Source organism: Branchiostoma lanceolatum, chromosome 5, assembly GCF_035083965.1.
Source record: "Branchiostoma lanceolatum isolate klBraLanc5 chromosome 5, klBraLanc5.hap2, whole genome shotgun sequence".
Taxonomy (NCBI): domain Eukaryota; kingdom Metazoa; phylum Chordata; class Leptocardii; order Amphioxiformes; family Branchiostomatidae; genus Branchiostoma; species Branchiostoma lanceolatum.
Window position 1 is genome coordinate 22,909,291 of NC_089726.1, and position 17,462 is coordinate 22,926,752.

The following is a 17,462-nucleotide window of genomic DNA, read 5'->3' on the forward strand; positions in this document are numbered from 1 at the left end:
TGTGCGTATATACAAGTCCGCATGGGTTGCGTATTAACATGTTTTTGGTTTAGGTTTTGGTCAAAGTAGAAAACAACTTTTTCCCCACAAACCTTACTTACTCCAAAAAAATGTTAATGCGCGACTCACGCGAACTTGAATATACGCACAAGTGTGACAGGGCCCTAAGCAGACGTTGTGGTTGCAAAGATTTTTCCTCCTTGTAGAATTATTACATTCGTTGTATACATTTCTTCCAACATTAAAACCATATTATAGTTCCTCAAATGTCAAACATTTATTGAAAGGTAAGTCCGGACGCAAGTTGTAACGTTACTAGCCCGTCTACAACAACTTGCTGAACGTGTCTACCCTGAGTCGCAGTGTGGATTTCGCGCCAACAGATCGACGATCGACATGATCTTCTCCCTCCGTCAGCTGCAAGAGAAGTGCAGGGAACAGAACATGCCCCTGTACATGGTTAGCAGAGACGGCCTCTTCAAGATCCTACCCAAGATAGGCTGTCCACCAAAGCTACAGAACCTCATCGAATCCTTCCACACCAACATGAAGGGGACAGTGCTGTACAGTGGCAACCTATCTGAGCCGTTTGACATACTCACTCACTCACTCTCTCCCATAGCTTAGTCAGCCGTCGGGGCAGCATGTCTCTCAATGAAATATCTCCACTGCTGGCGGTCTTCCGCCAGTCTGGTCATCTGGTTGGCTGAGTGACCGCTCCACTCCTTTAGGTCTGTGATCCACGACCGACGGGGACGTCCCCGCGGCCGCGCACCCTCCGCTTTTCCCTGAAGAATGGTGTGTGAAAGTGTGCCTTTCGCCCTGGACACATGTCCGAACCACTGCAGTTTCTTATTTTTAACTAAGGACAGGAAACTGTCAAGTGGGCCTTGCAGAGTATGTATGCGTTCCTTGACTTCTTTGTTTGTGGTGTGTGATGTCCAGTGCACTCGTAGCAGTCTGCGGTAACAGTTCATTTCAAACGCGTTGATTCTCTTCACTATTTCTGCATTTAATGTCCACGACTCAGCGCCATACAGGAATATTGATAACACAAGGCAACGTAGTAGACGAATCTTGGTTGACATGGAGATATTATGACTGGACCAAATGTGTTTGAGTTTTGACAGTGCAAGGGTTGACTTAGCAATTCTGACTTTCACCTCTTTGGCTGAACCACAGTCTTCTGTCTGGACAGAGCCAAGGTAAGTGAACTCACTGACTTTGACAGAGTATATGTTGATAGAGTTATTAGGACTCAAATGACTGTGTATCTCTGTTATATTGTATCTGACCCTTACCTCTTCCCTCATGACCTCAATGAAAAGCGGCCTGCGTGCCGATTTGAGCTTATCATGAATAAACAAAGGTTCAAACAAACAAACATACGCGGCGGTGTAAAACAAGGCTGCGTTCTGGCCCCCACCCTGTTCGGGATCTTCTTCGCCCTGCTCCTGAAGCAAGCCTTTGGAACAGCAACAGAAGGAATTTACCTCCGCACAAGATCCGACGGCAGACTCTTCAACCTCAACCGCCTCAAGGCCAAAACAAAGGTAAGGGAAGCCCTGATCAGAGATCTACTGTTCGCTGATGACGCCGGACTTGCAGCTCACACAGACCAGGGACTCCAGTCCTTGATGGATCCGGCTTCTCCAGGGCATGCCAGGATTTTGGTCTGATCAGGAGAATAGGCTAAACGCGTTTCACATGAGGTGTATGCGCCGTATCCTTGGCATATCATGGAAGAACAAAGTGACCAACACAGAAGTGCTGTCCCGCTCCGGCCTCCCCACCATGTTCACCCTGCTCAGGCAGCGCAGACTTCGCTGGCTAGGCCAGGTCCGTCGCATGGAGGATAGCCGAATCCCCAAAGACCTTCTCTACGGCTGCGTTTCAAAGATGTCTGCAAGAGGGACTTGAAGGCTCTAGATATTGATACGGAGCACTGGGAGGACCTTGCAAGTGACCGTTCCAGGTGGAGATGCACACTGTCCAGACAGCTCAAATCAGGAGAAGCCAGACTGATGCACAGCGCAGAAGAAAAGCGGATCCGCAGAAGAGAGCTTTGTAACAGAACTGAGTCAGCTTACAGATGTGACTTTTGTGGCAGAGACTGCCATTCTCGTATAGGGCTGTTTAGCCATAGTCGATGCTGTAGGGCTGTTGTGAATTAGGATTTTACCATGGTCAATACTGAACGACGGAGGCCATATATATATAAGTCCGGACGCAACATTTGTGAGTCAAACAGAACACAGCTCGAGTTAGTGGAAGGTAAGTTTAAAACGCAACGCAAACCAGGACAAAACTAGAACATTACAAGGAATGTACTAGTATACAGTATAGGGAACAGGTCTCAGCACAAGAAAAAACGCCATGGGAAGCTCATCCTCCGACAATCAATATTGGCCTGCATAGTGATGATACACATTTAAAAAAAAGGAAGTTACCAGGTGCACGTACTAATATTGAATGAATGAAGACCGCTCTATTGTATACAATGCTAATAGTTTGCAACAACACGAGTTAGGCCCAAGGACTCAAGTAAGTGGATTAGTGATGAATACTGTACTTTTGGTTACAAACGGAAATGGTCGTAAATGATACTGTCTTGCCGCGAAGTGTGAAACAATAGAACACACCAGTGACGCTTGTACTCCAGTGTAGACAATGACGTGATATCGCAAAGGAACGTAACAGACAGATGTGTATTCCAGGCCAATCGTAGCCTCCGTTGCAGTCCTTTTCCCCGCAGCGTTTTTTTCTTCTTCAATTTTGACGCATGTTAGTAGCCCCGGCCGCCTTAGATCTTGCCCCTTATTAAAATCTATCCGAAATTCTCTAAGCTTACAGACAAAGAAAAGACTATTCTTCTTTTAACTACCAAAACCCCACAAATTATAGAAAAGGTGGGACATTTCGTCTTCCATTGTTTACAAAAGAGAAGTCAAACCCTTCACTAGTTATAGACAATTACGTTTGTATAGTCCAGTCTAGTCGCATTTATACCTATTTGGTATCCTGTTATTTTATGTATGTTGTTTGCAATTAGCCTTCGGGCACGAATTTGCAATAAACTTGTTATTATTAAATTTCTCAGTGCGATCTTGACTGTGAATGACTTTGTTCTGTTGTTTTATTCTATCCAATAGAAATTGCTTATATTCCATACACCGATATGAGAAAAAGCACACAGAAAGAACATTGCTATATCATGATCTATTGACACTTTCCCCTTTACAAATTCACCAAGGACTCATACCGAATAACGCTACCTATTTTATAAAGGGCCAAACAAAACAAGCTGAAATATAAAGAGAGATTGGAAGGTACATAATCTCATTTCTGCATTCTCGCGTTCTCTCAAATGAATACAACTCGCAAGTAACGTTACACTGATAATGACATACAGTTGAATTGGTTGCCAGCTGTTACTAATGATAACAATATTGTTGACTATAATAGGCTAGGAACCTTCGCCTCCGGGAGGGTCATGGGGAGGGACGGTGACATCTGTGAAACATCTTATTTGTCACCTTCAGTTAACTTTTTGATTAGTTTGTTGTCCTGTGTGTAAAATACCATAGATAAGAAATATAAGTCGCTAGAAAATACCTACAACAAGGTCCTTAAAAATCCCTTAGACTTTAGGGCATAATCGCATTTCCGCCATTTTCGAATTCCGCCGTACCAAAGACCAAAACGACAATTCTAGACAGCTTCCTCAACTCAATTCTTACCGGTCCGAGGCATGATTCCAACCGGTCCGAGGCATGATTCCAACCGGTCCGAGGCATTTCCAACCGGTCCGCGATACATTTCCTTACGTGCCGCGGTAGAATTCTAACCGCCCGCGATACATTTCCTTACGTGCTGCGGTAGAATTCCAACCACTCCGCGCCCGTGAGAATTTCCTGCCCTACGCGCTGCCCTTCGTTCCTCGACAGAATTTCCTGCCCTACGCGCTGCCCTGCGTTCCTCGACAGAATTTCCTGCCCTACGCGCTGCCCTGCGTTCCTCGACAGAATTTCTTTCGCGCTACCGTACCACGGCACAGCCCCGTCCCCCACGCTCATACAGTGGACGATCCCAGGTGGGTCAAGGGTCACTCGTGTTGTGAATGTGAACAGCCAGTCAGGTCGTGTCGATGTTGAAAACTTTTTCAGTGCTTCGTTCTGACTATCACCATCTCTAAAAACACGTGCGTACAAACTAAAAGGAAGCCCTGATTGTCAATATCAACTGCTAACTGCTAACATCAAAACATACTATGGCGTGTGGACGTCCAGCACGGAAGAAAGTTCGTCACTAGAAATCCAGTGACGAACGGCTTTATTCCAGCAAGGAGGTTTTTATTCCAGTAATGAAGCCCACTCGGTGCTGGAATTCCAGCACTGAATCTTGCCTCGGTTCTCGTTTTCTCCGCTCATCACTAGCCTCCGTTGCAGTCCTTTTCCCCGCAGCGTTTTTTCTCTCAATTTTTTGGGGGGGGGGGGGGGCGCCGCGTATCTGCTTGGGATCCCGTATCCGCCGTGCCCCTGTGTCCGCTATAGACCCTGTGTCTGCTGTATTGTTGTCAGCGTTTTTTGTGCAATTATCCGGCTGGTGCAATTATGCGAAATGACCAGCTGGACCGCACCACCATGTGCGAGGGTGTGTATTGTTAGTCAGAAACACTAGCATAAAGAAAACAGACGAAATTATTCAGTTATTAACTTTATCTATTGACAATCAATCAATCAATCATTCGCAGGCATCAGTGTCTGATGCATGGCGGCTGCAGACATGCATAGGGCTCGCCAGGCTGGTCTGCTATTGACCCTTTGCTGAAAATAAAGAAATGACTACGAACCTGTTTTGATTTTGCATTCTTTCATTTTTCCATGCGAGCTACCGCATTACAACATACGTAATGTTACAGGGGAGGCATTCTGAAACATCGTCATGCCACTCATAGGAAAACAGTTTCTGTGTTACATTACGTAGTCGTAGAGTGCAGTTGTCGATTTACGTAAATCATGTACCGCCATGAAACTAGGAATTGAAACTAGAACTTGGTTACTGATTACGGGTGACCCACCCGGGACCTCCCATACGATTCCTATCAACGTAACTGTCAATGGAGGCCGCCTTCTTTTGTTACTCAAAACAGTTTTAAACATATTGGCGGTATTGCGCCTTTACACCGGCAGGTATCGGCTCATTTGTACCGCGTTTGCCGATTTTAGCGCACCTTTTCAGTTAACTTGTCGAGGATTTTTGAAAAAAATTGGTGCAGTTATCCGGCATGGGTGACCATGCGCGGTGCAGATATGCGGAGTCACTAACAATGCAGTGAATGGGAACCGGTTTTGGATATTGGGATTCGGTGCAATTAAATGGAAGGTGCGTTTATCTGAGGTGCAATTAAGTGGCTTCGTCTGTACTGGAATCTGAAGGTGAATCATTTAAAAAAGACCAAAGTAATAGTCTTCACTAAAGGAGGTCGATTACGAAAAAAATTGTACTTTTATGTTCAATGATAATGTCATAGAAATTGTAATGTCTTACTGTTACTTAGGTATAGTTGTAAGCGCGGCTGGTACGTTCAAGGCCAATAACAAACAATTATCCAGCAAAGGACTAAAATCTTTGTTCAGTATCAGGCAATCACTAGACAACGCTGATGCTTCACTAACAGTTAAAAACAAACTCTTCGACACATGTGTTAAACCCGTTCTACTATTTGGGTCTGAGATATGGGGGTCCTTCAAAAGCCCAAAGGTTTGTCCTATTGAATCAGTACACTTAGAATTTTGCAAATACGCACTTAATCTTCCAAGAACAGCTTGCAACCTTGCAGTACGGGCAGAACTGGGGAGGTACCGCCTTCGCCTAGAGGCCTCCCTAAACGCCATTAAAGATCATTAAATGCTTTCTTAGGATGCGCCACAACGTACCAGCTGACAGTTAACAAGCCGACGCCCTGGTATGCCAACTTCAATTAGAAGCCAATGGCAAAAAATGCTGGGCGTCCGGTGTCCGTAACATGCTGGAGGAATGCGGTTATGCCTTCGTTTGGAGCCCACAAGTATCCTTAGGAATAAGTTTATCACATATCATTAACTCCATTAGTCAACGATTAAAAGACATCTTGTAACTAGTATGAACCCACTAAGACACATGTAAGACCATTATTTAGTAATTGTAACCCCCATCATGAGAGTGGAATAGTCCAAGGCAGCCTCCTTCTGAGAAAGACCCATGCTGTCATTCTATGTGTTGGAATCCTGGGGGTCAGGGATAAACCATGTAGCTCCACAATCTCTGTCTTGGCTCCCTGTATCTGTGTCCAATGACCTCAACATCGGTCCATAACACATCTATACTCAAACATTCTCAGCCGAAATCCACAACGATAACCGTGAGGGATAAATCTTACAGCAACAAACTCCGAACTTGCCGTCATTGTATAAAGAAGAAGAGTATTTATCCATTAGCAACATCAAACACAGAGTGGCTACTACTAAACTCCGTGTTAGCTGTCACAGATTACATGTCGAAACAGGAAGGTACAACCGCATGCCTCTACAACATAGACTTTGTCAACATTGTAATTTAAATCGAGTAGAAGATGAGCAACATTTCGTCCTAGATTGTAAATTATACGATAGCGAAAGAAGTGTACTTTTTAACCTTATTCAAGAAAAATTCTCATATTTCGAACATCTTAATGCAACAGACAAATTCATATTTTTATTACGCCTGGATAATCCTTGTATTAGAAATATTGTCTGTTCATACATTTAACGTGTTACACATGTACAAAGAAGCGAGAAGAATAGTTTAATAATACGTTTGTCTACTCTATATGTTTAACTTTACGGATTGTATTGTTGTATTTATGTCCTTGTATGTTCCATGTGTTAAGTTAGACGACCTGTACCTAGCCCCTCGGGGCATGAATGCACAATAAAGGTCTTTCATTCATTCATTCATTAAGTCACTCTAGAACCAAGCTAGAACAAGCTGACTGTCGTCTCGAGTAATAAGTCCCCCAACAATACATTTTTGTACATTCAAGTGGTTATTTTTATTCGTTTCAAGTAGTGTTTGATTGTGATATTAACGTTAGATCAGATTTGAACCTTTTTCCAAAATGAAAATACTATGTTACAGTTCCAAAATAAATGTTTGGTGTTAACGTTAACTTCATCCTCCCCGCAAAGAGAACATTTGAAAGAACTTTTGATATTCCATATACAACACTGTTTGTGGCAAGAACTCACATGAGAGTCTCTACTTGTAAGAGTCATAATAATGAAATAGGTCCATTGTGATTTCGTACCCTGCAGGTACTCTCATCTCTCGGTTTCCAGTGATAATCGGAGAGTGTCCAGTAACGAAGTCATCTCATCGCTGGACGACCAGATATGACAAAACTGCGTCACTGGAAGTCTAGCGATGAAGGCACCTTCGGTGCTGGACACCGAGTGATTACAAAGGAACCAGTGACCCCGGAACTTTTGCGTTTTGTCCGGGATTTCTAACGTCCCTCTCCTCTTACCCCTAGGTACTTTGCCCCTGATGAGGCTAGGTCTATAACGATGTACCGAGCAGATCTATCGGCGACACCTTACAACTCCTTTACGAACTGCATAGTTTTATCATCTGGTACCCATGATTCATGTAAATATCGGCGTTGATGTATTTCCGGTCTCGGAAAATCCCATCTGGGCAGCAAATCTGACTTTTTTTCACTCCTTGTGTTTGAAGGGCTTCTTCACACGAGAGAGAGCAGAAATCCTCTGAAGTCGGGTATGTTTTGCTAAAAACTGACGATTTCCTCGTTGCTTGCTATTTTCTGGTAAGGAGAATGTAGGGTTGAATCAGTGTATTGGCGGCAAACTTCAGTCCAGAACCTGCCGTGACCACCCAGGGGCGCAGATGACCACTTTCCCCCCTCAAGGTTACGTGCCATATTGTTTGGATGGGTTGCAGATTAGCCATAGCTTCATTCTTGTTACATAGACAGCATTAATTTTTGTGTTACATGACAGGAAAGTAAGAATTGTGTTTAGTGCGCCAGTGGTTCAGCAAATTCTCCCGAGCAGAAGTGACCCACGTGTGTCGTCACGGGGTCCGACCGCCATTGCACCGGGACCACCATTGGGGGCGCCGCGAAACAAACCAATTCGCCCGTTTTCTCAGCGTCTGTTTGCTCCAACAGTCTGACAGTCGCGTTTACGTTTTTTTATCTGCTAACATCTCCTGTACTTGATTTTCCGTGGGACCAAATTAGCGTGGGACGTCTCAGAGGCTAACAAATACGTCTTTGTTGTAGTCGCCCAACAACTCTGCTTTGTCATTGTACCAAATCCGCCCCCCTCCCCACCACGCTAGCTCTACTCTACAATATCAGAAGACGTTCTCGGTTTGTTGAAACTGTAGATGTCTAGTGGTTTGGAACCCACCGCTGGGAGCCTGTCACCGCCGAGTAAGAAGCGAAAGACTTCGGGAACCACGGGGGCCAACTGTACAACCGAGAACACGGTCGCTGTTCAGCCGAACGACGTGAGTAACTGTGCACTGTCAGCCATACACCCCAATCCCCTGCAGAACACCCGATACACACCAACATTCAGATTTCATACAGAAGGATGACCTCTGGATCTCATTATGCATTGGCTGACACGATAGCTTAACACTTGTGTTTTTCTCTCCGGTTATAGAAGAAAGAAGTTAATCTTCTTCCTGATATTTCCAGTTCTGGTTTCAGTGATGAATGTTCAAACACAGTTAGGCAAGTCTACGAAAGCTACGCCTTCAGCACTGGTATTCCAGTGCTGAATCAACGGGCGAATCGGCCTCAGCACTGGTTCTCCAGTGCTGAAGAAAGTTCAGCACTCGTTTTCCAGTGCTGAATAAAGTTTAGCACTCGTTTTCCAGTGCTGAATGGCTGTGTTCCAGTGCTGAAGCTGTTCCAGTGCTGAAGCTCTTTCAGCACTGGGATTCCAGTGCTGAAACTTGTCTCAGCACTCGTTTTCCAGTGCTGAGTGAAGTTCAGCACTCGATACCAGTGCTGAAATCGCAACGGAGCGGCGGTAGGTCATGTTATAGGTCATTCAGCACTGGTTACCCAGTGCTGAAACTGCTGTCAGCTCTGGAATCGAGTGCTGATGTACAAAAGCCACGCCTTCAGCACTGGATTTACCAGTGCTAAGGGACAAGTCAGCACTGGAAAACGAGTGCTGAAAAAAACTCAGCACTTGAAAACGAGTGCTGAACAAACCTCAGCACTGGAAAACGAGTGCTTATGTGTTTTCAGCACTGGAACCTTATTCTTACCAGTGCTGAAGTGCTGAGAGCAGTGTAAGAAATGCGGCAGGATAACTTAGTAAACTTTCTTTACTTTTGTGATTTATTGAAAATAAACAATGACCACGTTTATAATGAATGTTAGACACCCAGGTACTATATAAATATACGCCCAAAACAATTACTCAAACAAATGGATGAAATTGAAACTCTTCTCCTGAGTTGTTTGAGTATTCTAATAATCTTTGGCATGAACAAGTTTATTTCAAGCAAACCACAACTTTGTCATTTTGTTCATTGTGTAATTGTAAAGTAGATATAGGTATGGGGATGGGGAAACTTCTAATTGCCGGTAGGCAAATGAGGTCCTGGGAGTAGATGTAAATTGCCCCCAAACAACGGTACAGCGAAACAGTTACCCATTAAACTTTGGCTGCCAGGAAGATCTTAGAAATCGGTCACATCGAGGATTTTATCCCGGTATTGGTATCGATATTCAAATCTGTTATTATAGATATGCGCTATGGATAACCACAATAGTGCAAGTAACTCACCACCCTAAAGTATCTCAGCACTCCGTTTGCAGTGCGTTCAATATTTGTCAGCACTCGGTTTCCAGTGCTAACTTCGAATTTTCCAGTGCTGAACTCTACCCAGCACTGGTTTTCTAGTGCTGAACTCAACTCAGCACTGGTTTTCCAGTGCTGACAAAAGTTCAGCACTGGTTTTCCAGTGCTGAAGCCACTTTCAGCACTGGAACCGAGTGCTGAAAAAGGAGGGCGTGGTTTTCGTAGTTTTGCCACAGTTAATGATCTATTTAGCCACAATCCATGAATCCCCTATGGCAACTTTATAGCTTGGCTTGGCTCGCATACACCTTCTTCTGTAAACATCATCGGTCAATCGGGAACCGAAATAAATCGGCCTAACAAGTAACATCTCCTAAGGAAACACATACTATAGCTATCCAAAACATGACCGAAGAACCCATGGACACGAACCAAGGACCTTCATGCACGAAAATCCCACAAAAAGTCACTCCCAGGTTCCAGAAAATCTAGCCAGGTTCCGGCGCCAAAAACAACAAATTTGGAACGAGGAACCCTTCAGCTATTCAGAAAAAACACAATTCTTACCAAAGAAAAACGATACAAATTTTTTGTGGCAACATGAAATTATAGGTATGAATCTATATTTCTGACGCTAAAAAACGGAGACTTGTCAACAAAAATGACCATAAACTCGCCCTAGTTGTCGCACGGCAAAAATTCAAGTATCCAGATGACCGCCATTTTGTCCTCGCTCCAATAATGACGTCTGCCTAACCCTACCGGGTGTTCCAAATAAGGGAATTAAATCGTCGGAAACCTGAGGCATCTCGGCTGCCGGTCGGCTCAAGCTCGGCACTTTTGACCTCATGCCGAAGCTCCTTTGCATAGAAAACGGCGGGATAATACGATTTACGCACCGATTTCAGAGATGGCGCCGCGCTAGCGATACACAATGGGTCGCAGCGAGGCGAAACAAAAGGATCCAGCGGGGCGCTAGCCCGTCCGCTCTCCTTCTATATAAAACCTCCTTGGTTCACCAAGGCATTCTAGAATACTGCTACATCAAATATAACAGAGTAGAGGGTGCTGTAACTTCAGCATACCCATAACTTTGGATGGATTTTTGATTGGGCCGTTAAAAAAAAAATTCAGGGGGGGTTGACGACACACCAATCTGCATATTCGTCAACCCCTTTTATCCTGAAATCCTGACGACTTCAACCCCCTTAATCCTTATCCAAGAATCCCAACAACTTCGACCCCCTTTATCCCGGAAGCCTGACCACTTCAAGTTCAACCCCCTATATCCTAGAATCCTGTCCTATGTCGTCAACCGGGCGGGTACATTTTTTGGGAGGAACGGCCCATTGTCTTCTTATGCAGAAGAGTGAAAATTTGGCAATAAACAATGGCTACGATCTATGCAAGGACAATTGGTAGTGGCAACTCTTACATAAAACATATTCAACAGTCGTCATGCAAACTTACTTGTACACATGAGGCATAAAGGCATCATCATTAAAGCTATACAATACACACAAAAACGTGGGTCTTGGTTAGTTTATGTCCTGATTAAATTTGTTTAAACTTGTCGGAAATAACGAAATCTACCACGGCTTTGAATGCCCTCCTCGTTTTACATTACGAATGTGATACCATGTTGGGTCTTATTTTCCCGTTTACTTTGTAGCGTCATAGCGATATAGACCGATATATTACGAGTGCCACCTGGAGTTCACAAAGTGCCAGGAAAATCAATGCTGCTAGGCCGAATAATAGCACATTACGAGCAAATATACCTGGGAAATACGGACAAAAAAAGCTTAACTTTCAATTTTAGGGGGATCCTGGTTAGCAAAGCCTCCATTTTCCAATTAAAAAATAAATGTATCGTCTAGAATAAGAACGTACTGGGGTTGAATTTGAGTTGAAAAAAAACAACAATGTACCGGTACGTTGAGAGGTGAGAGTAATTGTATTTCGAGCCCTGTTTTACAATAGAAAACCCTGTATAAGTAAGTTAACCATGTATTTCTGTAAAATTTAAGTGGTGTAAAATATAAGTGATTTTCAAATGTTTAGGTTTCAAGCCCAATAAAGTTTAACTATTCCCAAGGGACCTAAAATCAGGAGTTTTCAACTTATGATGCGATGCACTAAAATTTTTGAGCTATCGACTCATAACTCTACTCGGACAGAACAAAGAAATGAACACTGCTATCGACGCTAGAGATAGACATGGAAGTCTTCGACAACACATAGACAAAGGATCACCTTGTTGTTGTCTTTATTTTCAGAAAATTGAGCTACAACATGGAAATAATCGTAACTCATGCAACAATAAACTGTTGATTGCAACATTTAAGAGTTTTTAGCTTACGATGTCCATAGATAAGATGGAAAGTTTGCAACAGTCGACAAGCATTTTTCACAAAATCATTTTCTGGAAAAATCAAAGATGGCAGACGGCGTGGGTACCGGTATCCCATCATTCAATGCGGTAGGTCAGTAGCAGCACATTCACTTCCGGGTTGATACACATGGCAAAAACGAACGCGAATGTGTTGCACGGTCGGAAAGAACGCAAGAATAATGAGACAGCACAAGTAGAGACGTGTTTTATTGAGTCAAAATTGGTTTTCTGAGAAATTAAACGTTCTTTTAAAAAAACATGACAAATGAACATGAAGGGATAAGGCCTTTGACGGCTGTGGACATGTGCGTCTCTTTGCAGTGCCGGCGTGCGCCCCATCTCTTGTGCCGCTCCATCACGTAATAAGAAACTGCCCTCCTTTGTGGCTCAAAACAGACAAGTTCGTTCCTTTTGTTTTGGCGATCTGATATCAATATACCGTATTTTCTCGATTAAATTACGCACTTTTGAAACTTTTCAAAATCCGAAAAGTGTCTCAGGATATCGCCAAAGCGGGGGTGCGTACTTTGTTTGAGGTCACTGTCCGGACAAATTGGAACAGAACCTCAAACCAGCCGGAACAAGGAAGAGGGGACCTTGGTATAACACCGATTCGCCCATATAACGTTTAGATAAGAATGTTGACGCGTGAAAATAAAGTTTAACTTCAATAAACGACAGTGTTTCATATGTGTATCATCGATATTAACACGAAAATAGATACCGTAACGTTACCATACTAGCACACAAGAAATCTTACGTACTGAGCACCCGGATCAAGTCATGCCGCCGGCATGGTTCGGCACCCAGCCGATCCCAATGCCCAAGGAAGCGCGGAAAGAACACCGGCACCGTAAGTACACCATATAAGACATCGGTACTGACATTAATGCGTTTATTTTGTGATTTCCGAAGAAGAAATACAAATCCCGATCCCCGGTGACGATATTGTTGTTTTGACTTCCGGTTATTTCGGCGGCAAAATTTTCCATAAAAATGCATCCTAAAACATCTTCAAAGCGGACCATTTGACAGAGGACTCCTTTATTTTAACGTTGGCCCGTTAAATTCTGGGTATGCACCGATATTAACGTCATAATACGTATAATTGCGACAGGTATATCAAAGCTCGGACATGGCCCGCCAGCCTGAAGCCCGCAGCGGCTTGGATTGCGTAATACTATGCAAATATTGCGTGACGTAGTCGCGTTAGGTATCTCTTATTGGCTGCTGCTAAATTCGTGGCGGGAAATGGAGGCGACAGACAGGCCTGGCGGGCGTGTCTGGGCAGCGGTTTTCCAGTTTTCGGTTGGATGTAACGCCGTATTTGACCGTGGGAAATAGCGGGTCTCGAACTTATATAATCATTCTTCGGTCTTACACGAAAATTATAAGAAAGTAGGCCGCTTAGATATATACATAGGAGCCTATTTTCGCCATCAGCCCGTTTCTTTTGACGGCAAGTTGTCGGCCGGGCCGATCGGTATAATATGCGTTGCCGTGAAAATTTATATGTTATTTTCAAGTTGTTGCGTTGTAAGGATTTATATCAAGAAATAACTATACATCGCCAGTATCGGGAGAGTGTTTTCTGAACACATCATTCTTACCCAGTGTTGTGGATATGATCGCAATTTTCCTCCGATGATTTGCAAATCTGTACCTCACGGCCAGCGAAATCATATGAACCGATCAGGTTAACCATGATGAAGTTCAACGTGCACGTGTTTTGCAAAGGATGAAACAGTTCCGGCTAGAATACTGCAACAACTTACGACACAATCACTTATTAAACGATTTAAATGCATGTCTAAACAATTATTTGTGGTAGTAACCGCCTTCAGGACATGTACTTGTCGGAACATTTCAACTGTGGCATCGGCCCGGAGAAGGGGTGCGTACTTTATTTGGGTTTTCTCATTTTACGTTTCAAGGCCGGAAATATACCTGGAATTTGGCCCGAATCGGGGGTGCGTACTTTAATTAGGGTGCGTACTTTAATCGAGAAAATACGGTACAGGAAGTTTTCTGCTCATTCCTGCCGCTTTTGGTCATTTGTTTGGCATCTTTTCGGTTCAATATGTGTTGCAACTTGGCATTTTTTTGCCGATTAGCTGGTTTTAGCGATCATAGGCTTTGCGTATATGGGGTTCGATAAACAATGGCATTAATGGGAAATGGTTTGGGATTTCATAATCCTTTGCAGTTAGCCGGTTTTTGCTATAAAGCGTATTGCAATTAACTGGTTTCTACTGTATTACATATTTTCTGACATATTTTAAGAACTTTATTTTTTCATGCGCAAATTCTTCACACGCACACGCAAATTTTTCGTGCACAGAAACCTGTTCCCGTCTTTTCAGTTGGTAAACTGCATTTCCATTCTATTACAGGGCTCGAAATACTGGGTGCATGTGCACCCAGTGCACCCAATTTTGGAGCTGTGCACCTAATTTTTTACTGGTGCACCCAAATATTTTCGTACGGTTTATTGTGTAAAGGTATCACTGCACACTAGTAGACAGCATATTCTTGACATCTTAGTGTAAGAAAATGATAAAATCTTTGTTGTAGTACTTGTTTAAGATTTTGAAGTTAGAATTTGAGTCAATTTCGATTTTGAAAGCTTCAAAACTGCGTGCCGAGATCGCGTGCCAAACGCGCATGGACTTCCTGGTCCGGCTTGCAACACTGGACAAGAGAACGCTGACTTCCTCTCGTTCCCGGGCTCTTCACAAGTCACATGACGTCCTTTGTTTCGGGAATTTCCGACATTTCCTGTGATAACTTCGGGGACGAAAAAATGTTAAATTCGTGTATTTCCGTCTTAACCTCGCTAATCTCCGCTGTCATATCGTCACTGTCTGCTGGTCGGCAAAATTCGGCTTTAGATTTCCCGGATGTTCATACCGTCTCAAACTTGTTGCAATTTCTTCAAGGCCCGAGGTCAGGGCATGAGCGTCACGATAGCGGCCCTTCAAGCCCTGGTGATTCCAGCGATGAAGCTGTAAGCCAGGAAGGACAAGAAGCACTGCCTTGTCAGCCAGAGGAAGGAGAAACATCCAGTTCTTCCGCCGAGGAAGAGGGGGAGGGGGGCGTCCACCTGTGCGAACCTGAAGAAAACAATAACATCGCCGGACCGTCCACGGTGTCACTTCCCCCGGCGTCGGCGTCGGAGTTGGACTTGGAGTCAGAAGAAGAAGCGGACGGCGATTTTTTGGAGACAGAAGAGACTGCCAAAAGACCAAGGCTTTCTGAGAGGCTTTTTTTAATATCACCCAGTAATCTTTTAAATATAATGCTTTCCTTTATTTCTTCCGTGGCATTGATTTTTTTCTTCACAGCTAACACGCTGGGACCCTTATTCGTCACTAGTTAGTCTTATTGAAATTTTATCGAGACAATGAATGCACCACAGGAATTTTGTACACATATTAAAAAAATATTTTCTTTGATTGATGATTAATAAATACACTTTTCATGCGAATCATTCTTATTTTTACTTTATTTTTATGGCTATCCCTGTTTTTGACTTTGCAAGTAAAATTTGAAAGCGTATCCCAGTAATCACAGTGACCAATATTTATTTAGAAATGTAACATACCATTGTTTCATAAATACAATGGAAATTCTATATTTTCTAATGATATTCCATTGACAACTTTTCTGACTTTTGAAAATCGTCCGTAAGCTCAGAAGAGGAACAGTAAGGTTTGTGATTAGGTTTTGCTTACAATAGTTACATTCTACTTTATTTTATGTGGTGCACCCAAAAAATTTTTGGTGCACCCAATTTTTTAGGTTGGGTGCACCAGTGCACCTATTCCCCAAACTGAATTTCGAGCCCTGTATTATCTGATCAGTATAATTAGCTGATTAGATAATAGAATGGGAATATGAAAATTATATTTTGTTATCATTGTAATGTTTGTGTACTGTTGCATTGTGTACAAATTTCATAATTCATTTCATTTGACTTAAAAACAAATGTCTCTCCCATTCCAATAATGCCCTTCCGCATTCACATGTAACTCAAGTAGTACATACATGTACTCGCATGCACACACATAACATCTAAGTAAGGCCTGGGATAAAGCCCTAGCATAACCCTGCTGAGTGCCGACCCAAGCGTTGTTTTGTGTACTGACCACTTGATAAAAGGGGGAAATATTTTGATCTGACACTGATGATAATGAAATGTTGTGATATCGCTGGCCGAGCTCATGACCGCATTGTAAGGTTAGAATGCAGCAGAATGTACAGCGATCACAAGAAAGCAGCGCCCAATAAAGGCTTGTGAGATTCATGAAAGAAAAAAGAAAATGCAAATCAGAATTTTCATCATTATCAACAGGAGTATTCTAAACGTTCATATTCAGAAGCATTGTTTTAGAAATGCCAGCAGTACCAAGATGGTGTCGGCCACCAACAACATGTCTTGCCAATATGTTTTGCCCTCAGCAAAGTCATTTTTGGTCAGTATTTAGCAGAACAGAGACAAATTTTTGATAAGAAAATGAAATGGATAGTGATTTCTGTAAAATCTGACTTATTAACGCTATGTACCATGTAATTGTTTTGAAAATTTTCAGTTCAAGTGGCGGGTGGTGGGTGGTATTGTTAGTGGGAAACACTAGCAGTAGCACAAAGAAAACGGAATTATGCAGTCATTAACTTGATTTACATATACAGTATTCAAGGACATGTAAAAAAATCGTAGATCATGTACCACCATGAAACTAGGAATTGAAACTAAATCTAGGTTACTGATTACGGGTGAGCCCCAAGAGCAGTGCCCCCTCTCATGTTTGGACAGATTTGAAAGGCTTCTTTATGAATATGAGTGGAATTGAGCATCAACCTTACCTCAGTGTATATTTTTGGCACTTTTGATCAATTAGTGACATCATGTGTTGGTTATGTCAATATGTGATTTAGGTGATTTGAATTCTGAGAAAAACTGCACTTACTGTATTACAATTGACAATTTGATGGACTAGCTTTTTGTGTTGGAGCAAAGCTTTTATCTCTGTACCAGTCAGGATTGTAGTGTGACTGGCTGAATAATACTAATGCTTGGAGAAACAATGTGAACAATTACAAATGGATTGTTTTGCTGTGGATGTTTCAGGTGGAAATGGCCAGTGCAAATGGAGCAAATGAAGTAGGCATTGACGAAGGGCTGTACTCAAGGCAGCTGT

The 17,462-nt window shown here is 43.0% G+C and overlaps 1 protein-coding gene across 2 annotated transcripts in view; it reads left to right on the top strand.

Moving 5' to 3' along the window:
• The first annotated feature begins 7,667 nt into the window (after positions 1–7,667).
• LOC136435753 (ubiquitin-like modifier-activating enzyme 1) overlaps positions 7,668–17,462 on the top strand; it is an 81,187-nt gene continuing 71,392 nt past the window's right edge. Inside the window, exons 1-3 of one of the 2 annotated variants that reach the window (XM_066429449.1) lie at positions 7,668–7,797; positions 8,431–8,553; positions 17,393–17,460. In XM_066429449.1, the coding sequence (XP_066285546.1) occupies positions 8,431–8,553; positions 17,393–17,460 (191 nt within the window). In that variant the 5' untranslated portion in view covers positions 7,668–7,797. Of the gene's footprint in view, positions 7,798–7,824; positions 7,949–8,430; positions 8,554–17,392; positions 17,461–17,462 lie in introns of those variants that run through there. The other variant, XM_066429450.1, reaches the window with a different exon arrangement.